This window comes from Camelus dromedarius, chromosome 13 (genome assembly GCF_036321535.1).
Source record: "Camelus dromedarius isolate mCamDro1 chromosome 13, mCamDro1.pat, whole genome shotgun sequence".
NCBI classification, from domain to species: Eukaryota; Metazoa; Chordata; class Mammalia; order Artiodactyla; family Camelidae; genus Camelus; species Camelus dromedarius.
Genome location: NC_087448.1, coordinates 57,421,751 through 57,446,903, shown reverse-complemented (window position 1 = coordinate 57,446,903; position 25,153 = coordinate 57,421,751). Strand labels below are relative to the sequence as shown.

The 25,153-nt window shown below is 32.8% G+C and overlaps 1 protein-coding gene across 5 annotated transcripts in view; it reads left to right on the top strand.

The window, feature by feature from the left end:
- Window positions 1-25,153, top strand: part of INTS6 (integrator complex subunit 6) — an 82,195-nt gene that overhangs the window by 7,886 nt on the left and 49,156 nt on the right. For 4 of the 5 annotated variants that reach the window (XM_064493182.1, XM_064493183.1, XM_031465964.2 and 1 more), the window contains one exon: window positions 12,779-12,868. In XM_064493182.1, the coding sequence (XP_064349252.1) occupies window positions 12,779-12,868 (90 nt within the window). Of the gene's footprint in view, window positions 1-12,778; window positions 12,869-21,509; window positions 21,650-25,153 lie in introns of those variants that run through there. The other variant, XM_031465968.2, reaches the window with a different exon arrangement.

The following is a 25,153-nucleotide window of genomic DNA, read 5'->3' as shown; positions in this document are numbered from 1 at the left end:
TGAGATTTACACAAGTTTGATTAGCAAGGGACTTTTGAGGAACATATCTATCGGTAAATCAAGGAATATTTTAGTAAGAATAATAGAATATTAAAATACTTGACTGAGTTTGAGCCCGAAGTAGCATAACATAGATATGATTTATTTCCTATTGAGCATTAATTTTAAAGATTGTAGTTTAAATGAAAAATTTCAAGGCCCAGGTTTTATTTTCTTTGAACACTTATTATAATTTTTCTTCATAATTTTACAATCTAAATCTGTTATCTAAAGGATCAAAAAACTATCTTGTTGTGAATTTTAAGAGTATGAAAAAGAATACCCCGAAGACATCATTGCTTTCTTAATTAGAAATTATTGAAAAGAAATTAGAAGTACAAAAGGTAAAAATATGTCCTACTTCTTGAAAGAGAATTTTATTTTCCCTTCATGCCAAAGAATGTCAATTAAACTATGTACACCTGAGAATTGAAAGGCCAGGAACAAATACTGGAATGAAAGAATGTCACTTAATTCAGTTATTTTGAATTGATTTAAGATCATTTATGGTCAGAATTAGCTAAAAGTATAAGCATGTTCATGTTATGGATTTCTCCAGAGATTATACAGTATTTTATAACTTGAAATTTTCTTAAGTATATAAAATTATTTTTAGTCCTCATAATCTTAAACTCAAATTTATATGCTTATAAATAAAATCATCTTGGTGGGCTTCTTCGGTTGATCAGTGCTCACATCTACCAACCCTGTTTTCTTTCATTTTAAAGAAGTAATTTCCTTATACAAACTTAGTTTTTGTTTAGCCTTATTAATCTGTTTAATTTGAGCATGTTTCTGGGTCATGCATGAAGTACTGAAGATTTTTTGGTTTTGTTTTAGTCTTTATTCCCTGATCCCTCTTCTTCCCCCAAACTTTTTTGTTGAGATATAACTTAAATACACATATCTTAAGTGTGAAGTGTAGTGAATTTTTATATACATTTGAAAAAAATTGAACTTTTTGCATCTACTGATAGAACTTTTCATTAGATTTTCTATAAGTATTATTATGGTTATTGTTTCATGGGGCTTTAGAATTGAAAGTGATGTTGGAAGTTTACTTCATGTTCCTCATTTTGTAAATGTAGAAAGTAAAGCCCAGAAAAGTCAAAATGCTTAATATCTTTATATTATGTAACATTTCAAAAGCGTACAATTGGTTATGGAATATTTATTCAGATTTTATTAGTAATTTGTGTATTATTTAAGAGCAAATTTTGAAGGTGTAACCAGTAGATCTGAGTCCTTTTTGGGGAGGTATATGTGTAGTTCTCTTATGGAATATGCATTCTTTAAATTCTGTGAAAAGCAGGTGTTTCATTTTGTCATTTTGTTACATTTAGCTTCTCTTGTAACACTGCATTAAAATGTTTGTTACATTCAGTTGGATTTCCTTCCCGCTCCCTTGTTCCTCCCCACTCTGGAAAAACTTAAGAACGTGAATGTGTGGGAGAGTTGACAGGATTTTATACCATTATTATTTTAAAGCCTAGATGCTAAAATTTATTTAATGTCACTTTTTGATTTTGTATTTCATATTTTATTAAGTTTCTGATCTAGTTCATATGTGTCTATTAATCTAATCAGTTAATTAGTTGACTTTTCCAGTAGAATATGCCTGACAGTATTACTGCTGTAACCTTTTACCTGGACAATTTGTAATTAGTTAACCAGCATGTTTCCTTTGACATAAGATAACTTTGAAAATCTCTAAACATTTTTTTTCTTAAGTTTTTTATCTTACTTTATTATTTTTATGCTGGTTATTGTCCAACATCAACAAGTGACTAAACGACTACTCACCTGTAATTTTTTCTAGATTTTTATAAACGTTGTGTTTTAAGATTCAGAAAAATCTGTTTGGCTCTATGAATTCCCACTTCACCCATGGGTTCTTGGCAAGTTATGTAAACCCAGTCTCAGTCTCCCCATTAGGAAAATAGAATGAAAGAAGCTAGCAGAATTGTGGTGAAGATTAAGTGATACATAACATAATGTATTATTGTAACACACCTATTACCATTTTTGTAAATTTCCTTTTTATATGAATTTTACACCTTGGAATTGTGGGTACATGGAATATTTTATCCAGCTTTTTTAAGAAAAGAAGTGTGGTAATAGGGGAAGAACTGCTTCATTAGAACTGTCTGTGCCTGGTTCTGCTACTACTCGCTTATGTTGTATTGACTGACAAGTCCCTTAACCTCACTGAGCTTCAAATTTCTCATCTGCAAAATGATGGTAATACTGATCTTGAACAGATTTTTAAGGATTGGAAATAATATTTGTTAATCATCTAGCAAAGTGCCTGCTTGGCACATGGTAGGAACTCAGATGATGATGATTATTGTCATTCCTAATATTATGGTGAACACGTAATAGGGTACAAGCTTTAAAAAAAAAAAAAATGAAACCTTTGAGAAAAAAACAGTAAAAATTGTTCCATAACCCAACATACATCCATCACATGGAGCTAGAATTACCTGTCCAGTAGTTCCAGCTAAAGTAAAATTTCTTGCCATAGGGAACATAATGGTTTTCAGCATTGAATTGAAACGCTGTAGATTCCTCCTCATTGATATTATAAGAGTCTTTCCCCAAAAGTCTCTATTATTCAAAAATAGATTGCTAAGAACGGGTACTTAAACTAAATACATGTTTTTGATTTTCAGAGCAAGAAAGATTTTTAGTTTCTTTTAGGAAATATATATGAGTCCATTTTTAGGGCTTTATAACTGTGTATTATAGAATTGAGGTTGGCGATGATTAGGATAGGGGTGGAGGATGTTCTTGTCCAGAAGAAAGATCAAATGTAAAATGTATGGTCCCTTTCATTGTTTGTAATGTAGACTTATGTGGAAAAGAACATAATAGGATAAGCCTAGGAAGGATTATTTTATGTGATATTTCTTTTTTAGGGCCCATGTGATTTGAAGTTTGATGATTATATTAAGAAATAGTAGCACATGAAGGGTATTTTAACTTTAAAGTATTATAATTAAGGACATTAGTTGTAACCAAAGAACAAATTTATATCAGCCTAGTGATTTCTTATCAAAACTTTTTCTAAGTCCTATGTACTCTTGCTTTTTTTATGTGTGCCTTAAAAGGAAATGACATTTTAACATTTTCCATCTACTAGTTTTGCCCAGATAAGCTGGGGAACACGTGAAAGTCCTTGGAAGGATTATGTTATCTGAAAAACTTTATTATAGAAAGGAAAACAGTTCTGAGTATGTGAGAAAAAGTAATTGTAGCCTTAGCTATTAGGTAATGTAATTTATAACTAGTCAATGGCAGGATTGATGTTGGCATATTAAAGAAAAACTCTCCCTTTGTCTTAAAGCTAGTGAATCTACTTATGTTTTAGGAAACATTAACAGTCTTCTGGTTATTCAGAAGTTTAAACCTTGGAAGCATCCAAACAATTATTCTGAAAGGATTAAAAACATTATTTTTAATCACAAGAATTGAAGATGATTGAGTATGCAGTGTTCTGTGAAAGGTTAGGCTGCAAACCACAGTGGATGATGTTACAAAGGCTGGGTCCCTAAGATAATTACAGGGTAGACTACTTTGGATTATTAGGACTAAGCAAAACAGTGTTTTTGTGTCCCTGACTAATGCCTGAGTTGTGATGGTTCCTGTACATTTATGTACTTTGGAAGATAAAAACTAGCGTAAAATTTTGAATTTTTGTTGTGCATTTTTAGTTGTCAATCCCATTTCTCAAACCAGTAAGAACAACTGTAATTGCATCCAGAAAATTGGGCCTAAATCAGGTTTAGAAAGAGTAAAACGTCTTTACATCTAAATTTTATTAATCCAGATTGGATAATATCTAATCCCAAACAAAATTATATTGAATGTAAATCCTAATGGAAAAAAAGAGTTATCTTGTCATGTTCTTAGAGCTTCCATTTTGGTGAGCTATATGGTAGCAGTCAAAAACATGTAACAATCTGTGCAGTCACCCACCCATCCATGTGCGACATCTGCTTTTTCATGAGGTTCATTTCTAAAGTGAAACCTTGGTGGACTTGTATGTATAGTTAGGAAGGCTTATAAATTTATTGTTTTTAAACAATAGGCCCAAATATTTTGTGGATTTTTTTGTTTCCCAAAAATGTCATCTATTATAAAAAATTTAAATCTGTAAACACTTGAGAAGGTATTTAGCAAATGTATCAAATAAATACTTGAATCAGAATCTAGCAAGTATGAATTTCTAGAAACTCTAGAAACTCTTCAAGTACATATACCTGTGTAATGGATTTGGAGAAATTTAAATATTTCCTTCTAAAAAATCTTACTGAAACAAAAATTTCTTTCTTTCTTTTTTTTTTTTACACAGCAGGGCCCCTTAAAAACTAATCTCCCATTATGATTTATCTAGTTACATTATTTTAAGGTTGACTTTCAGCCATGGCATATGGGGAACAATAGATTGTTAGTTTTTCCAAGTGTTTATTATACATTATTTTCCTTTATTAAGGTTTAATACTTCATTGCTAACTTGACTGATACACAACATTTATTAGGCAGTTCTTCATTTTTCCATTGTAGTCTTGAAGATACTTAGAATGCTGTGGTTGAAATCCATCTTTTTTGTAGGACAACTGTTGTGTGTGTGAATGATTCTTTTGAGAACATTGGTAGTGTGGGTGTTTAGAAGGAAGGAACCATAATGGTTAAAGATGTGATTAATCTTGGTAGAATAGATAGATCTTTATTTTTTTATTTTTGAGATCACCTTAATTTTCAGCATTATTGCTGTATGACTTTACCTATCTGTGAGAGTGTTTTCCTCTTGGCTTTTATTTTTTCACTTTTTCTCCTGTGTTTCTGACATGTTTATTATTACATGTTTTGCTGGAATTAAATTAATGCTATGAAATCTACTTAATGTAATGGATGTATTATGTTCTTTATCCAGTATGTTAGTATTTCTGAAGTAAAATTATATTTCTGATACTCTTATTAGTCTTTTTATGCCAGTATAAACAATATTTGCCTGCTACTACTTTTTAAATGATGCCAAAACCAATTACTTATTTGAGTAATCTTATCCAAACTTCAGACTCCAGTTCAAATGTAAAACTCAAATTCTGTGATATTATTAAATATTTAATATTTTAGATATATTGAATTTATATTACTGTCCTTTGATGCAGTAATACTTATCAATTATTGAGTTTTTTTGACATTAGTTTTTTTTTTTTACAAAGTCAAGGTAGTAATTCTTCAGTTTTCATAGTGAATATTTTTTACATTCCTACTACAGTTAACCCTTGAGTGACATGAGTTTGAAATGTGTGGGTTCACTTACAGGAGGAATGTTTTTACTAAATACATTCTACAATACTACACGATCTGGGGTTGGTTGAATCCAAGGATGTGGAACCGCAGATACGGAGAGCTGACTGTAAAGTTATATGTAGATTTTCGACTATGCAGTAGTCAGCGCCCCTAAACCTCAAGTTATTCAAGGGTCAGCTGTGTTTAGTTTGTTACTTAAATCAAATTCCAGGATATTGCTCCTTAGTCATTATATTAAAATAAACATAGAGATTCCCTCTTACTTCTGCTCAAGTCTTATTCCATCTGATTTTTAAAATTTAAAAAAATTTTTTATCGAAGTATAGTTGATTTGCAATGTTGTGTTAGTTTCAGGTATACAGCACAGTGATTCAGTTATACATTGTATATATATATATGTATGTATATATATATATATATATAAATATAAATATTCTTTTTTAGATTCTTTTCCATTATAGGTTATTATATTCCATCTGTTTTTAATGCTGCTTTTTTTTTTAACATAAAGAATTAGGTGGTTAGATAAAGGAACTATATTGGTACACAACTATATAATGAAAATACTTGAAACTAAAAATATATTTTGGTTTTTATACTCTAAAATGTTTTTTTAAAGTTTTATTTTTGGATGCTAAGAACATTTTAATTTTGAAGAGTACTTGTTTTGAATATGTAATAAATGCACATGGTTAAAAAGTTCAAGCATTATAAAAAGTTACACAGTTGCTCACTTCAGTTCTTCAGAGGCAACCATGGTTAATCAATTTATAATGTATTCTTCAGAGATCTTTTGTGTGTAGCCAAAGATATTATTTTAAGAGCACTAATTTCTTAAGATGAGTATTTTGAGTTACAACATCAAAAGTCTCATTTTTACTACACCACTTGAAATCTTAATTATAAACGTAATAATACTACTGAATTTGAAAACAAACATAAAACTCTTAATTCTGGCTTTGGAATATTGATTTTAATGTAAGCCTGCCAGGCCTTTATTGACTTAAATAATTATTATGTTTTGTTTGGAATGTATCATTAACTAGTTGCATATTCATCCTGGTAATATAATGAACCTCCCCACCCTTTAAAAAAATAGCTAAACAGTGTTAATGACAGTGAGTTATTGAATAGAAGATATAATTAGCACATCGAAACTGTGATTTCATAGATTTCATTGTTAGAGTTTGAGGCTAAAATTAAAAAAAGGACCTGATTTAAAGAAAAATAAAATATATAAATATTAGTGCAGGTAAAATAAGTAGATATTGAAAAACTCTGGTTGTGTTATTCAAATGTCTGAAGTTTGAGCAGTACTGAACTGAAGAGTGTTATTCTAGTTGACTTGTGCTGCAGTGTATGTATGAAAAGCTTTTCTTGGTTCTGTATAGTTGTAAAAGTGTATTAGTGTTTTGACTAATAAGGCTTTGGATGTGAATTGCATTCTAAGATACTTTTAGAAATAAGCTTAAAGTAGAAGAATATTTTTTCTGTTAGTATTTCTATATTTCTTATTTTTCGTAGAATCTGACTTGATAAATTATATAGGGTAGTGTCAGAAAAAGTTTCTAAATGAATTTGAGGTGGTTTGTTGTCTTTTAGAAGAACATATATTGTTACTCTTTATTATCTATGGTAATAGAGGAAAATAGTGTAGATAATGCAGGCTTTATTTCATATTTTTACTATTTATGTAGATTCTACAGAGATGTAAATTAAGGGAACCTAAAGCTCTAGTCTTGAACTTAACTGTTATAAAATTTTAGCAGCAATCCTGGTTTGGTACTTGTCCAGTATATGCATGAGAACCTTTAGTGATGGCAGTACTTATTTCTCAAGGCTGCACTGTCCATTTCTGTACATTTTTGCTTGTTGTCATTGTAATGTAGTTGAAAAGAAAGTTTTAGATTGAAAAAAAGCACAGGCTGTTTCTGGAAGCATTTGATTTTCTTGGTAGGTGATATACTTTTACCCTAGATGTATAATTTTACACATCTTAACATCTTTTTTTGTTGAGCTCTATTGGCCATACATAGCTTTCCTGGCACATAGCAAAATAGCTAGACAGTAATAGTTGTAGATTAGCTGAAAATGCTGTCACAGGAGAGAGAGTCAGAGAGTGGATCTTTGGTGCATATTTTCTCTTCAGTAGAAGCCTTAAGCCATGGGAAAAGTGTGGCACAGATGGCAGTTGGCTATCCTTATGGGATTGTTCAAAACACTGGTATCATGGTGGCATGGAAAGAAAACTTCAGCCGTTTGGTCCTGCAGTGGAGGTAGCCACTAAAAGATCTACCGAATGCTGCCTTTCTTTTGCTTTGGAAGGTAATAGTTAAGACATATTTGTTGGTATAGTAAAATTCCTGTATCCCTCCTTCCTACATTTTAAATTTCTTGGGTAAAACTCAAAATTCTGATTCTGAGAATCAGATTAGTTTATATATTTAGAGGGAAATTAGCCTTTTAACATTTCCAAATTGTTAAATAACTTTTTTTTAACATTTTCAAAAGCATTTCTTTTCAAAAATAGTTTCTAGTGGATAAGAGCCTACTTACTTTTAATTATACTTTAAATTTTCTGATTGAGATTGTATGCCTTAATTTATTTAACACCAGGATAATGTTAAATTAAAGTGAAATGAATGTTATACTTGTCTGTAACAAAACCCTTTTTACCTGAGACTTTTGACCCCAATACTAAAATCACATTTTCCAAATGACAAGATTTCCATTAATAAATAGCTCTAGAGGTAGAATATTATACTTTGCACTGTATTTTCTAGTTATATTTCTAGATTTCTTTATGCCAAGAACCAGTGCTCTTGACAGAAAAACATCTGAGTTTAATTCTGCTAATGGCAAAAGTAAACTTTTAGTCCCTCTACTGGCTGTCTTTGTTGTAGCAGAGGTTTTTTTTTTTAGCTCTTACATCTAAGATAAAGGCTAACTTTATGACCAAGGTAAATTTTGAGGGAAATTCTAATATGAACTGTCCCAAAATGGAGGGACTTTATAAACATACTTACTAAGAATAAAAATATAAAAGTGATTCCTTAAGGTAAAGGTTTGGAAATTATTAAACTGCAGAGGCTTTGCACCAAATATCTATATTATAGTGATTAAATCACAACCTTAGAATTTTGAGAAGTTGGATTATTGTTTGTAAAACTTGAAAAAAAAAATCTTGTGATACTGGCAGACAACCAAAAATGTGTTTTAGTTGCTGAGTAAAAGTTAATGTCAGAGAAAGATGCCAGTTATTTATTATACCTCTGTGAAGAGTAAATGTACTACAAATGCGGGGGAGGAATAGTGTAACACTATACATAAAACTTTATTGGTGCAACATGGTGTGATTATTTTCTGCAGGTAGTTTAGAAATTTATGCTTAGGTAAATATGTTAACCCAATCATTTTTATATAGAAGGTGGGATAATTATTTCCTGAAGAAAAAAAAAGCTTTTGTGTGTAATTTACATTCATTAAATCATTTTTCTAATTTTTATCATAACGAATACTATAGCTTTTTCTTGGTGTGAAAGATTCTTGGCTAAACCTTTTCATCTTAGAAAGAAAGGGATCTTAGGCACAGTAGGGTTAAATAAATAAATAGGTGAAATGAAAATGGCCATATTTTTCTTTACTTTTTTCTGCCTTTGATCTTTATCTGTGGTTTCCAAAATTTAAAGCCATTAAAAAACTTAATATTACTTTATCTTGTATTTGTATATATACTCTATATAGTCTTCAAAAGTAGATTATGTATTGCATTTTGTTTTATTGTGTTTTTTGTTGGGTGGTGGTATATTGATTTATATACAGATAATTGGTAGGTGAGATATCACAGCACCAGGAAACCAAGTAATAGAATAGTCCTATTGTGGTTAATTTCTCTGCAGATAAAATATATTAAATAAAACCAAACTAATTGTAATAGCATTCATTGTTGCATGAACATGGCACAGTCCAGGTTGGTATAGAATTGTATCCAAGAGAATGTAGCTGCTACCAACAGGACCTTCAGATGCTGCAGAAAGACCGTGTGATTTAGAGTTGGAATCAGTTTCTGGCTCTGCCAGCTACCAATTGTGTGACTTAGGGTTATATTGTTTAATGTCACTGAACATTTTACCTCACCAGGTATTTAGGGTCAAATGAGATAAATATAAGTGCTTTATTGTTATTATCAAGTACCTGGTTATTATAGTAATTTTAGGCATAGGCTCTCAGAAGAGTATTATATGTATAAGACTCTAGTAAAGTTTCAACTAAAAGTTTTGTTGTCAAGGAAAAAGTAACTTTGACTTTAGGGTTTGAATTTAGCTTAACTTTTAATATCTCAAAGATGTTTTGTTCAATTTTAATGCATTTAAACTTGGTTTTTAGACATGATTCTTAAGAAAGTATGTATTAGTTTTTGGATGGACATCATCACCCATGAAGTTCCTAATATACTGCCGGTCATTGTTCTTTAATTATAAACATAATCCTTTGACCTTGGGAGGATAATTTTCAGTGTAATTACACAAAAATAAGACTAGATGGATGCCATACTTGGTCAGAAAATAGGACTTTGGGTTAGGTTAAAATTAAAGTTGATGTAGAGGCACTTCTGCAAGTATTTGGTCAATGCTCTGGTGGCTTTAATAAATTTGCAGATATGTTTTTGAAAGGCAGGAAGTCAGCCAAAGTAGTTTTAGCTTAAAGATGGAATCGAGATACAGTAGTTTGAAGATACTAGAACATCTTCATTTTCTTTATCTTCCTTTGCCAATTTTTAAGGTTAAGTGTTATTTGTAGAGACCAGGAAAGGAAAGTTATTGATATATGTGCCTAGGTACGTATTATTATATATGAGAGTAGAGATTATGTATCATGTACCTAACACAATGCCTGAAGTATGGTAGCCACTCAGTAAATGTTTGAATGACAGACATGAATGAATGGACAATGAATGGCTGGACAGATATAGGAGGGAGATGGTGTACCCTTGTAGCCTAGCAAATTCATGAGTTTTTATATGTCAAGTTTGGGAAGTATTCATTTATATTGGGGTAAAGGTAACATATATTTTTTGAGGCTTGTTGAAGTTTGATTTATCCTAAATGGTTCTGTGAACTTGGGCAGTTCTGTATTAGGCTGTAATCAGTGAATCAATGAATATTTAAGTGTCCAGTGGTTAAATATTTTGTGCTCAATGCTGAAGAAGAAATATGACATCATCCTTGCCTTCAGTGTATTCCAACACATGAAACAATAGCAAACAGTACAAGATGGTGTATTTTTTTTTAAAATGTAGTAAAAAGAAATAACAAAGTTGACTGTCTTAACCATTTCTAAGTGTAGCATTCAGTAATGTTAAGTATATTCACATCCTTGTGCAAGATGTTATGTATTTAAATTGGAAACAATGTGAGAAGATAAATGCTGTAGGACAGTGGTATCCGAACTGTACTTCATGAAACCACTCCAAATCCAGTTTTATTTGAGGAAAAGTTATGTTTATGTTTTTATTTATATAAGTTTAAAAACTACCAGTATTATAATTTAGAGAGGGAAGAGGGTAATTATTCAAGGCCAGAGTAATCAGGGAATGCTTCATGGCAGAAGAGGAAGACATAAACTGGGCCTTAAAGAATGGTTAGGAATTGGATGAAATGTGGGCAGGGAAAAAAAGAAAAGTGTTCTACTTGAGGGAACCAGTCATAGCTCAGAGGAGAGACTGAACAATGCCTGTTTCTAGATCCATAAAAAGACCTGCATTATTAGAATTTATTTATGTTGGGGGTGAATGTGTGAGAGGCAACATAGTGTAATGTAGTGTTTCCCAGACTGTTCTAAATACCATGAATGCTGCAGAGGAGGAAGGGATGGGAAATTCATGTTTTTTTCCTGCAAGGCCCCAGTAACATTTGAATGCCACCATGTATTCAAAATCTTATAGAGGTTATATCCAACATACTTTAATTTTATTTGAAAAGAGGAAGTTTTCTCCATCTGGAACCATTGTTTCTTGGACACCAGTTTGAAAAATACATATGCCAGTTACATACACAATTTCATGCCTTAATCAAGAAATTTAATATACCAGATGTCCCCCTGCTCCCACTGTATGATGATTAGATTATAATCACAATGACTATGTGAACGTGCTTTTAAATTTATTCAACAAATATGGAGTATTTACTGTAATCTGTTCTTGATTGAGTTATACAAATGTAAGGAAAAGGTTATAGAAGCATAGAATATTACACGCATATAACCCTCTACATCCTTGCTAGTCTAAGTATGGAGTGTGGACGTTAGCATCTCCTAGCCTGCATTCTTGTTAGAAATGTGAAACCTTATATATAGTCTTTATTCCAGACCTACTGAACCAAAACCTGCATTTAATAAGGATCTCCAAGTGATTCATATGCGCGTTAAAATTTGTCATATGCTATTCTACGTCATACCCAGCAAAACTCCATTCTGTCCTTTCTTGAACACTGTTAGTGGCAGAGAATTTGATATCTTTGATTTCAAACACAGGGTTTACCCTCATGAAACTTCCACTCTTTGGTTATGGTTTTATCTTAAAGAGTCTTAAAGCATTATATGGAATGTGCTTAATATTGCAAATGAGAGTCATTGATAAGTAAAAGATAAGCTTATATTTATCTGAGTCCCTAACAAAATGTGTTGCCTAGAATTGATCATAGTACTACTCCTAGAGTGACTTGGCCAGAGATTTGAATGGAAGTTACTGAAGTTACTTCATCCTACCTGTAGAGCATTTGAGAGCTCTCTTCCACTGTGTTCCACTGCCTCTGCTGCTGTTGTTTTTGTACTCCTCTTGCCAAGCAGTTTCTTTAAGTAACTATCCTTAATTTTTCGTGTTGGACTATTGAATTTTGCTAAGTTCAGAATAGGCCTATTGTTTCCCTGGAACTGGCTCTTGGAGCCCTTCCCCCTGTTTACCTAGTCACTTGGTTAGATACTTTGATTACAGGCATAGGTTACATAGTAGTAATCACCTGTTATTTTGCCTTCCTCTTTAAGAAGTTTCTAAAAAATAATATCTATTAATTTGTAATATCTAGTTATGTCACATCATTGGAATTGAACTGTAGGGGTCTCTTTTAAGAAATTAAATACCTTAGTTGCATAAATATAGATGCTCGTTGTAAAAATTAAGACAATGCAGAAATGTACAAAGAATTGAAAAATCCATTTTTCTTTCTGTCTAATCCTACTTTTGCAAAGTTAACCTCTGTTTAGTTCATGTATCATTCTAAACTTTTTTAATAAATAAAAGGAATATACTGTATGTGTCATTTAAAAACAAGAAAGGATATACTGTTCTGAAAATTGCCTTTTTACTCAGAAAAATTAAGTTAATCTCTAGACTTTAATATAATCAATATGTTTTTGACTTTAGGGAAGAAATCCTTTTTTTTTGGAGCCAGCAATAATTATTACAATTACTGATGGGAGCAAGCTGACTACTACCAGTGGAGTCCAAGATGAGGTAAGTTATGTTTATATCAGAACAGATTATACAAATGCAGTTGAAAAATCTTTACTTGTATATGCACTGTAGGATATTGAACACCTTAAATAGGTTCTCTCTTTGATTATTTGATGCAGTTTTGAGTCATCTGTCTCCTGGGACTCATTTACTTTCTCTGTTGTTGGTAGCAGTGGTCTCCAAATTCTCTTGAATAGGAATCTCTTCTGTGAAAAGGTTTAGAGCCTACCCACCCATCCCAATTATATGTACTTTTGTACTTATGGGAGGGTCGCAGTGTCAGTTCATGTAGTAAATTTAGTAAAATGAATTCTTATTTTCAGGTTTAAAAAATGGAGAAAGCATTCTAAATCATTTTGTCCCATATATAAGTGGATTGTGTTGTATACTCCACTGTGGAGACTGCTAGACTAGAGTACAGCAAAGCCAAGAGGAGGTTAGGACTAGGAAAAGTGCAGGTTTTGGGACACTTTAATTCTAAGTCAAGTACAGATAAGTAATTTTATAGCTAACCTCACTTACTCTCTACTAGCATGTATTATACAGAGTTGGTTGTGTGTGGTGTGATAGGGTGAATGCAATAGATTTATTTTAACTTTAAATGTCTTTTACTATGGTATTTGAACTACTCTTGAACGTTATATTTGTTTATTAAAATATATTGATATAGAAAGGAGATGGTTTAGTCTACTCTCTTTACTGCTTATATTTGATTTAGAAACTTAATTTTAATTCTCACTTGATTTACGAAGGATTTGATTAAGTAAGAAAAGTGTAGTTCAGTTGTTTTTAGAAATACTTTCATTGTGACAATTTGGAATGCAAATTGGGTATGGAGTCAGACTTGTAGGTTCTAGTCTTTGTTCAACTACTTTCTAGTAGTGAACTTGGTAGCAGTTATTTAACTTCCCTGAATCTCTATCCTTGTCCATGAAATGATGATAATTCTTTCTTTACCTCATAGGGTTGTTGGAAGGCTGAAATGAAATAATGTATATGAAAGTGCTTGGTAGAAAAGAACATTGTATAGTTGTATTGTGAAGCATTGGACCTGGTAAAGAATTGGGCTTCCTGATCTTCACTTGGGGGAAGAGAGCCAGAGTTGTTTTGTGTGAACAGTTGATGTTAAAGGGAATTTAGGATATAATTCATGGAGAAACAGTTGAAAAATTGGGTAGATTAAAATTCATAATTAAATAATCTGTAGTCTAGATATAATTAGTAGCCTTGGAATGCTCCATAGCTGAACTTAGTCAGTTTTGGGGCTTTTTTGACCTTAGTTGAAATGCATAGCCAGTTATAGCCTGCCACTAGCAGGAACAGATGGACATTGATTATATAATACACATGAATAAGCAATAAAAATATTGCTTTATTTTAAATTTGAAGCTCTCAAGTTGATTTTTTCCACTTTACCTTGCTTTTGAAAAACTTGAGTGAGAGAAAGATTGCAGTATTGATAACCAAGTCAGAAATACTAATGACTTTGATTTGTAGTTATGGTTGAAAAGGTATTTCTGTTCTTTTGTGAAATATTCCTGCATGTGAGATTATCCATTCAAGATGTTCTTTCTTGCCTCCTTTGTAGAAATGCCCTTTGGGGTACAAGATATTTTGTTTCCATATATCTGGATCTACTTTGTAATGTTTGTTTTGTAGGACCTCTTCTAGCTTTCAAACCCCATCTTGAAATATAGATGGATGTTTTAATTGCTTACCTGTCTTCCTAAGTCCTTGGGAAGGATGTTGGAGAAATAGAACTATATGTTCCTAAGAACCTAAAACTCCTTGCTAGTAAGGTTGAAAAGATTTTCCTGTGGGCTGGGATCTTACCTTTTAGTTCTCTTTTATCTACTACAATATTTAGTACAGTACTGAGAACAGAGCTTACATTAAAAAATATATTGATTATAGATACTATTGTAATGAGTCTGGCAGTCATCAAGATCAAAATTGATTACTACTACTTTCCTGAGGCGGAATATTCATTTGTTTTAAGGCAAAGGTTTATTTTGGATATGCAGTTGGAACATAGGTCTGTGAGTTGTTTTGAGTTTCAAGTTTAGGAATATCTTTGATCCTCTGCATGTTTGGTTCTTAATGTGCCGACAGAACTCATTTTGTGGGCCAGAAAATGTGCCCTACATGTGTATATTCTGGAAGCTTAATTTTTGCTAAAATGTTGTGAAATACTGGTCTCTTCTAGCTCAAATAATTATGTGATTCATTTTGAGGAGCCTTATCAATTTATAAAAAGCATAAGGATGCTTTTTGGCTTGCTCTCGTGTGTGTGTGTGTGTGTGAGTGTGTGTCTGTGCACATGTGTGGTACATATGAGTTATATTGTCATAATTTATAGTCGGGAATAAACAGAATTTTGCCTTTATGTCTCTTTCTCTTCGGTTCTCTTAACCTTTGCCTTTGATTCTGATTCTTATTTTAAGATTTATTGAATGAGTGATTGTGTTGGTAATTTCCACATTAGGTATGTGTGTATAATTCTTAGTTGGCTCTGGCTGCTTTTGATGTGACCTGTTACTGTTTATGGAGTTGTGCCTCCCACCCGTATAATACCCTTTGCTCAAGAGTTATCTCACATGGTATATTTGTCTGTTCTGATAGTGCTATTTTTCAGATGTAAGTGTTCCTCCTGCTTTGAAATCATCCTTATGACATATAAGGAAACAGAACTCATCTGGCATTACTTTTTATTTTACAAGTGAGGGAATTAAGATCCAGGGAGGCTAAGTGATTTGCTCAAGGTTATAACATTTATTATTGCCAAATCTGGATTAGAATTGATCTAAATTCCAAAGACATCCCAGCCCTTAAAGACCAGTGCTTTTTCCCTGTTATCTACTACTTTTCTGTTTGTTTCTGTTTTTGTGTGTTGTTGAAATTTATGTTCTATTTACCTGATTTCCTATTGGTCTATTTTCAGCTTTCTATATAGTTGTGACATAGGTATTATATTCTTATTCACTCAGTGTCCCCTGAATGACTATTATGACCAGGGTATTTTTAGGCAGTGAAGATAACAAAGATGAATAGGGTGGATTTCTGGTTCTCAAGTTCACACATAGTCTAATGGAATAGGGGGATCGCCTATTAAGTGGTTTTATGAATGATAAAATACAGATACACACTAAGTGTATTTGAGCACTAAAGAGGGAGGGGAGGGTTAATATTAACCTGTCTTGTGCGTGTGCCAAGTCCTGTGTAATGTGAATTTTTAGTCTTTTAAAAATTTTGATTAAATTCAAGGATCTTGTGGATGATCTGGTATACGATGTGGCTCATAGCTTGTATCTGTAAAAGTTATAAAGAAACCTGGTGCAAAGTTGTTTTGAGCCTAGAAAACAGTAAATGGAAAAACTTGGTGCCGTAGTGCCTCTTGACTTGGCTAAGTTTGTACAGGCCAGAATGATCTCATTTCTCATAGCTTGTTTGTCAAAATAATACAGGGATACCATTTCCTCTGTGGTGGCTCATCGTTTAGCAGTGTATTAGGAGTTAGAAGAGAAACAGCTTTGTATTACGGACACAAATTCTGAGCTGGCTACAGTCATTTTACCTTAATTTATGATTTTAATTACCTTTTTTGGCTTCATTTAATAAAAGTCCAGGCCATTGTTTGAGTTGTTCATGAGTGTGTTTCTAGTTTAGTGTTTTTGGACGACCCTGGAGGGCTTATGATGGAAGAGTATCTATGTATTTTTTTTTTTTTCCCTTTTTAAATGTAGCTATTTGATAAAACTGGTTGTTTGGAGTATTTTTACTCATGAGGTACGAGTTAGATGGACTTTGAATTCTGCTACACAAGAAATGTATATTTCTTACTCCTATAGTAGTAATCTTTGATGTTGTTAAGCATATTTGTGGCCAGATAATCACAGTACCATTCGTCATGTTCTGTGTCATGCTTTGGTAGAATCACAATTTATAATTAGAATTATCGAAAAAATTTTTTCTGGTTTTTATTGCCTGCAAAGACTTTCTCTCGTACTCTTTTGCAATAGAAAACTATTCTGTGCTATGGTTCCTGGAACACATGGCTAACTATATTGCTCAATAAAGTAGCCAGAAGAAATCCTGCCAGTACCTTCTTGGTGATGAATGACATTCCAGGATCGTGTAGCAGTTATTTTTTTCTTCCTTGAAAGTGCTAATAGTAGTGTTATCTTTCAAATATTGAGATTTGCTGAAGACTCTTTCTGTATCTCTTTATCAATGTTATGCTTGACTTGGAGGCTAACATTTTAGAGAAGATATTTGCAGTCAAGAAAACCTGTTGGCTTTTGACATTAAAAGCTTTGCCTTCTTCTGAGCTTTCCCAGCTTTTTAAGGCAAACCAGGACAACTACTTTTATAACTTCTTGGCAGATGTTCAGAAAGGGCTTGTGTTTGTAGAAGGAGAATATGTGAGTAACCTCAACTATGTGTTCAAGTGGCTGTAGATTGGGATCTTATCTTTCAACTTGTCGATTCTCAGAAGTTGATGCAGAGATCCCATCTGTCTTTGAGATGTGGATCGGTATTGGTGGTTTTTCTGGGTTGCTCTGGGCAATGTAAATAGTTTTACCTTTCATAAGGGTAGTCTATAATTAGGATCTATAATTACAGTTTATATTTAACTCTTCATGATTTGTACTGATTAAAAGACAGTCCAGAATTTTAAATCTGTTTCTAGTATCTGAAATAATTCCGAAAACACATCTCGCCCTCCAGAAATGTTATTTCACTAAAAATATGTGCCAAAAGCTGTCAAACCTATTTTAATCGTGTCAGTAAAGATTTTTAAACAGATATTTTAAATAGTTGTTTCCCAGTACACTTAGAATTTGGGGGGACATTTTCTTTATTTTTTATTTATTAAAAAGACCTCTAAGGAATCTTGAGGACTGTCATGGAAGTATGACAGAATGTATTAAACAGATCTGTGTAATGCATTTCTGAGTTTTCATGTTTATCCCTTAGTAGTGGTGCCTCTTCATATCAGTATTACTGGGGGCTCAGTAGCACTGTCAAGATTAGCTCTTGTCTTACTTATTTTTTAATTTTTTAAATTTTTTTTATGGGGGAGATGATCAGGTTTGACTTTTTATTTATTTTTTTAGAGGAGGTACTGGGAAATGAACCCAGGACCCTGTGTATGCTAGGCATATATGCTCTATCCCTTGAGCTGTACGCTCCCCATTCATTTGTGATTCGAGTGTTCTAAACATGTGTATAACATTATTGTGTATGTTAATCTATCAATTCAACTTTCCAAGAACATTTAATTAGAATTTGTTGGGTGTAGATCATTTGAGTTTTCTTTTTTACCTGTATCTTTGGCTCTGTTCTCTCAGCCCCTGGTTTTATTACTTCTGATATGCTGTAGAAATGTGTGTATCTGCAATTGTCAGTATTTGAAAACATGTAATTATAATAAAATGTGTAATTAAAAGATGATGTATTTCAATTTAATACCTATAGCAATTCACATTTGCAGTACTCTTTTTGAATATACCTTTTTTTAAGGTCATTTGCAAAGAAAAACTCTTAAGGATTGCCTCTAGACAAACACTACAGTAGAATAAAAAGAAATGCTGGTTGATCCCTCTTTAGTGAAGCTGTGTGGCTGCAGTTACTAATTTATTGTCTAGAATCCTCTGGTAAGATGTATCAAAATAGTTTTTATCAGAAGGTGAAACAACTTTACCTTGTGTTTATTAGCCTGTCAGTATCAGTAAGCAATAAGATGTAAGGAAATGTAAGGAAAATTTCATTTAGAGATGTTTCTGTTGCTCTTCTGATTCTAGCTCTTTCATATATAAATGCCTGTGATATTTAGAAAAGTAGTTTTCAAATGGCTACATCAAAATCACCTGGGTGTTTTATAAAATATACATGCTTTAGCTGTAATTCTGGAAATTTTGGGTTAGTTGATTTGGGCAGGGACCTGGGAATCTGTATGTTTGAAAGTATTCCAGTTGGTTCTGATGCACAATCAAATTTGGAATTTGTAGTTTTAGAACACAGCTTAACTACAAATGTATATATTTTTAAACTACAAAAAAGACGTAAAAATGAACAACTTAATACAAGGTCAACCTTATGTTTTGTTTAACATAAAAATCAATTCTTGACCTTAAAATTGTTAAACTTGGGAATGGGTTTCCAGGGGATATGAAATAGGTCATCTGTGAATTTTCTGTGTTGTGTTTGATATGGCTTAGTATCAGTTGTTGGATAGCTCTGAAATATTAACTTCTGTGCCGACTGTAGTCAAAACTAGTCAATCTGCATGTGGGGTGCTGTATTGAGAAGGACTCTCAGACCCTGAGAATGAGATGGGGTAGAGGAGGAGAGGGTACAGAGGAGGGAGTAATTAATTTATGTTATCTGTCATGTGCCTGTTATATCTGGCTTAGGAGTTTTTATCCAAAGGACTCCATAGTATTGTGTTACCCTTATTACACCTTAATCCCTGACTTGGATATTCATAACTAGCATTATTAAAATATATATGAAAATATAAAGAATCAGTGATAGTTACACTTAATTTTTGCTTCCAAGGGAGTTGCTGCTAAAATACCCTTCCATAATGAATTGTTCCAATTTTGAATGCTTAAAGTATATTTTAGATTAATTCAGCCATGATTTTTCTTGTGATGCATAGTGACTTTGGTTGCATACAAGAATAATGACATATTATACGTTTATATTTAGTACTATGGCTATATTCTGGGTAGTACAGACACAAAGATCAAATTAGCAAGGCTTTGCCCTTGGGAAACATATGGTCTCTGAGGATGGGAAATTGAATAAGCATTTTAACACTCTTGAGATAAATCTTGTGGCAGAAATAAAGAGAGAAGCTAAGTTTTAAGGAATTGAGTAAGGAATTGAGCTGTGACATTTCAGGAAGAGGAAACTGTATAAAAACATGATGGCATGAAAACAGTGTATTGGAAGCTATAAATTATATGACTATGGTAAGTGTAGTGGATGGTAAGAGGAGTGGATGCTTGAAATGTGGGTAGAGGCCAGATGATACCACCCTAAGGGGACTGGACATTATTCTGTTGACGTTTGCAGATGAGGTATTGAAGATGTTAAGCAGGTGAGTCACATGATCGGATATGCATTTTAGTAAGCTTACTCTGCCAGCAATATGAAAGAAGATAGATTTGAAGGATAGTAAACTGTGAAGAATTAGCATACTACATGCAACAACCCAGGAAAAACATGGGATGTGCTAAAACTAAGTCAGTGCTGGATAGGAAGGCAGAAATCTGAGATTCAATAGGTATGCTAGGCGGGTCCTGAAGATCGTAAGGGAGAAGAAAAGAACAAAGTGTTTGACAGAAGTTCTGAACCCAGGGTCCAGGCTTGGGCTTCAGAGGGTTCTGTGAGTTCCCTGAAATCTTATCCAGACATTGTCTAGTTGTGTGTACATTTTTCTGGGGGACAGAGGTCTGTAGCTTTAATTATATTCTCAGACAAATCAAAACAAACCAAAAAAAAAAGAAAGTCATGGTCTAGTAGTATTTGAGGTTTCCAGCTTGAGAATCTGTGTTGATGTTGGTAGTGTTAACTGAAATGGGGATATTAGATAAGTAGTAGAAAGAAATATAAAATAATTGTTTGGTAAGGTATTACTGTGTTTAGGGCACTAATGTATTAAAGGAGTTAAGAGTCCACCTTTAAATAATCACCTTAAAGACGTTTTCTTACCTTTTTCATTATGTCTTAGGAAAAGTGTTTTGTATTTAAAAATAGAGTTTAAATAAACAGAATCTCTGGATTTTGATAGAATTTTTATTTTGAAGCATGTTGAATAAATAAATGTTAAGTCATCGTATTATTTGTCAGATTTTTAAGGTTTTTGTTTTTGGTTAAGAGCATAGTGTGAACATATTAAAATGCTTATTTTAAGCAAGCATGAACATTGAATTCAGACTGCTAGGACAAGAGTACTGTGTGCGGGGAGTATATCCTGTAGTAGTGTCAAGTCACTTAAAGAGGACGTAGGCTTAATTCCTTTCCTGTTCATGAGTATATAATTTAAGAACAGTAGTAGATTGGCTTTGACTGCATTGACAGTTTTCTGCCAATTAAACTCGGGTTCGAGTCAGCCTGTTAGGTGTATTTCATGCCTCTCTAAGACAGCTTACAATTTGAGAGCATGAAACAGCTGAATACATGGCTCCTGATGAGGCACACTCACCTACACCCTACGCTGTTAGTCTTTTATGGATACCCTCATTATGTTATTTAGCTGTGTTCCATAAATAGTTATTTTGCATAACATCCACTTTGAATTGTTCTCTTCAGATGTAATATAGTAGATTTAAAAAAAAAATTTCAGCTTTATCTATTAGGAATAAATGTTGTGCAGTGACTGGAACGATATTGAAACTATGATCTTTAATCAAGGCAAGGCTACATTTTGATCTAGACAAGGCTGTTTTTGGTATATTTTTCCCCACGCTCTGTCTTTTCAGGTTGAATTACTGATTTTTCCCCCTTTGTTTTGTTTGTTGTGGTTTTGATGTTTTTTTTCCTTTCAGCTAAAGGAGCAGCCCAGTGGTTTTCAAGAAGTGCCAAAGTGCACTGACTGTCTCATGATGACTGGTGCCTCAGGGAGGGTCATGATTCCTGGATACAGGATCGACCTGATCCTGGATGTCACTTCAAGCAGTCAGATCGTGGGGAAAAGCCTTGTCTAATGGCTAGCCTTCCTCAAAAGTCTGATGCTAGTCATCTCGGAAGGCCTCAGAAAAAGCCTTAAAGGTGAGCAGAGTAGAGTGTAGTTCTCTCTGGGGGCTGTGACTATTTGTTGGAGAGTATGATTCAACATAGAATGACAACAACCCTAACCTGTCAAATCCAGGTTTGATTGGTAAATTAACTTTAGTTTATAAATTTATTGATGATGATGATGAGACCCCAATTTTTGAGTTATTAGAAGCCACCCTCCTAACCTTAAGATCTATAAAGGGAGGATTGTGGTATTTCCTGGGCCCTTCAGAACCTTAGATTAGTATCTGTTGCCTTAAATGGAAACAGCTTACTATAAACAACTAAGGCACACTTTAGTTACAAAATTGCATTATGTTAAAATACAGACACATTAAAAAAATTTAGTGAGATATTCATGCTCTTAGTTTATATGTTTATCATATATTGATGGTATATCAGGCAATTGGGCTTCAGGATTTAGAAGGACATATTGGCAGTTGATTTGCCTGTTATAGTGATTTAAAAAAAAACATAGCCACCTTTGAAGCAGTTTGGATTTATGTAACTCATATTTTATTGAATTCAATTTGAAGAATATTAGTACTACCTGAATCATTTGAATAACATATTTAGCCCCATAGGAAGATTCTTAAAGATGTTTTGAGCATTTGTGTTTGGAAAAGGTTTAATTCTAGGCCTCTTTCTCTGTGCTTTGAAGCACTTACAGAACCTAATTGTTCATACAATATATTTTTTTTTAAATTGAATTACAGTGTGTCAATTTCTGATGTACAGCACAATGTCCCAGTCATGCATATACCAACACATAATCATTTTCATATTCTTTTTCATTAAAGGTTACTACAAGATTATTATATAATCTGGATTGCTAATTTTTCAAATAAACTCTAAAACTTGTTTGTCTTAAGACTTGCTAGGATTTTTTGTTTAAAAAACATTTTTTTTAATTGAGTCCTTTATATTAGTAAAAAATAATATGGGTAACCACTATCCATGTATGTATATTTCTGCATTTAGAAATTACGTATATCACTACTGTTTTAATATTAGAAAACACACAAAAATATAAATTTTAAAAGATGAGATAAAAAAAAAAATATATGAAGGAAGTCCTGATATCCACCCTTGCCACCCCCATGCATTGTGATGTATCTTGGGTTGGCAAACTTTTTAAAGGGCCAGATAGTAAATATTTTTCTAGGCTTTTCAGCTTATATGGCCTCTCCTGGAACTTCTCAGTTCCACTGCTGTAGGGTTAAATTGAAAAAGTTAAACAAATGAGTGTGGCTGTCTTTAATAAAATTTTATTTACCGAAACAAACTGTGCTGGATTTTGCTGGAGGGTCATAGCTGACCCCTAGAGTATACCCTGTTGTGTACAGACCATGCCTTAGACCTACAGTTGTGTTATACCTACATCTGTTAGGGCTTTTCACCATCAGTGTCAGAGTACAGCTTATCTTTTTAATGAAATGAGCAGAAGAATATTAGTAGTCAGAATGTATTCAGTTTAATTGAACAGGTACTTAATTGTTGTTCAGACACAAGGGTAGGTGCTAAGATGAGTCTGGTAAGAGAGATAGGTAAACAGTTGTGGCAGGTGTAAGAAATAAAATGATTACAGAACAAGCTGCTGAGGAAATGAGGCTGGTGCTGGAAAATGATCTCTCAAGTTGGACTTTGAAAAATTAATGCAAGTTTGGAAAGTAGATGAGTTCAAAGCCATAAAGGTGATAGAGAGCATGGAAGAACCACATATACCTCAGTGCTGATTGTTGGCAGAATATTCAAGAAGGAAGCAGCGGAAAATGAGACTGGACAGATGGGCATGGCCCATAGTGTGTGCTCTGTCAAGGAACTTGGACTTGGCCTCGTAAGTTCATGGTAACTATTGAAGAGATTTTAGTAGAGGAAAAGATAACGAGATTTGGATTTTAGAAAGATAGTGGCAGTAGTGTGGAATATACAAGGAGTAAACATTTTTAGCAACTTTTTTTTAAAACTTCCTTATAAAAGGGGACAAATTGTTTGTGGGTCATGTTATATTAGACATAAAATAAAGAAACTTGGAATACCATTTAGCAACAAAAATGAGTGAACTACTGACATGCTACAGTGTAGATGAACCTCCAAAATATTAAATGTTGTATGATTCCATTTTTATGTAATGTCCATAAAAGTTAGTTGTTGCTTAGAAGTGGACTGGGGCCTGACTGCAAATGGGCATGAGGGATCTTTTTAGGGTGTTGAAATGTTCTAAAACTAGATGGTGGTGATGATTGTAAATTTACTGAAAATAATTGAATTGGATGCTTTTTAAAATGGGTGAATTTTATGGTAGGTAATTATATCTCAATAAAGTTGTTTAAAAATTTAAAAGACCTTACTTTTGAAATTTGTTGGAGTAAAACATATTGCTGATTGCCAGGTAATTGCTCTTTCCTCTGGATAAATACTGATCTTAAGCTGCTACAACCAAAAAAGGTGTTTTTCCCCCTAACTTAAAGGGTATACATTATAACTATATAACTGTGGGAACTACCAATTAAAATCTAGTTGTTATAAATTTTATAGGTTTCACTTTGACTTTAGTAATTCCTTAGTTTTCCATTCCTTATTAAATATCATATGAGGAGAATACTCTTATGCAATATTGGATAATATTCAAAAGCTAGAAGTAGCCTAAGTGAAATTTACTTGCTTTTTTTCCCAAGGAAATAATTACTAAAGAAAGAAGTATGATGTTTTAATATTTATAAATTATTTTCTCATAATCTTAAAAATCATAGAAAATAGAGATAAAACAATTGGAAAATAGTTAATTTTACTCAGTAAATATTTTTTGAGGGCCTACTATGTGCTAGACACTGTTTCTTAGAAACAGATTATGAAAGATTCTTCCTGTGTTTCTTTTATTCTTGGCTGCCAAAATTTATGAAGTTGAGTGTAATCATTAAGAAAATATGTACAAAACTTAATTGTGTTACCTTTTCTTGTTTACAAGATAATGTCACATCTCAATTCCTAATTCTGTGAGAGTGAGGAAAATGAGTCTTAGTATAGCTGATTCCCAAGTAACAGGCAGAGCTAGGACTTGACCATTGTTTTTTCTTTTTACTTCAAGTCCATTGCTCTTTACACTCTAGTGTGGGATTTAAAAAAGAAAATCCCCCCCACAAATACCCCAAAACAAACCCCAGTACCTTACTGCATAAGGATAGACATTTAGATTAGTGTATAAAATTGAGAGTCCAGAAACAAACCCTTGTATTTATGGGCAGTTGATTTTCAAAAAGGGAGGTAAGACAATTTAATTGGGGGAAGAATAATCTTTTCAACCAATGGTACTGAACAACTTAATATCCACATGGAAGAGAATGAAGTTGGACTCCTACCTGACTCCATATATAAAAATGAAATCGAATTAGGTGGGCAGCCTAAATGTGAGAGCTAAAACTCTTTGGAAGAGAAAACAGAGGTGTAAATCTTTATGACCTTGGCTTAATTAGGCAATGGTTTCTTAGACATGACACC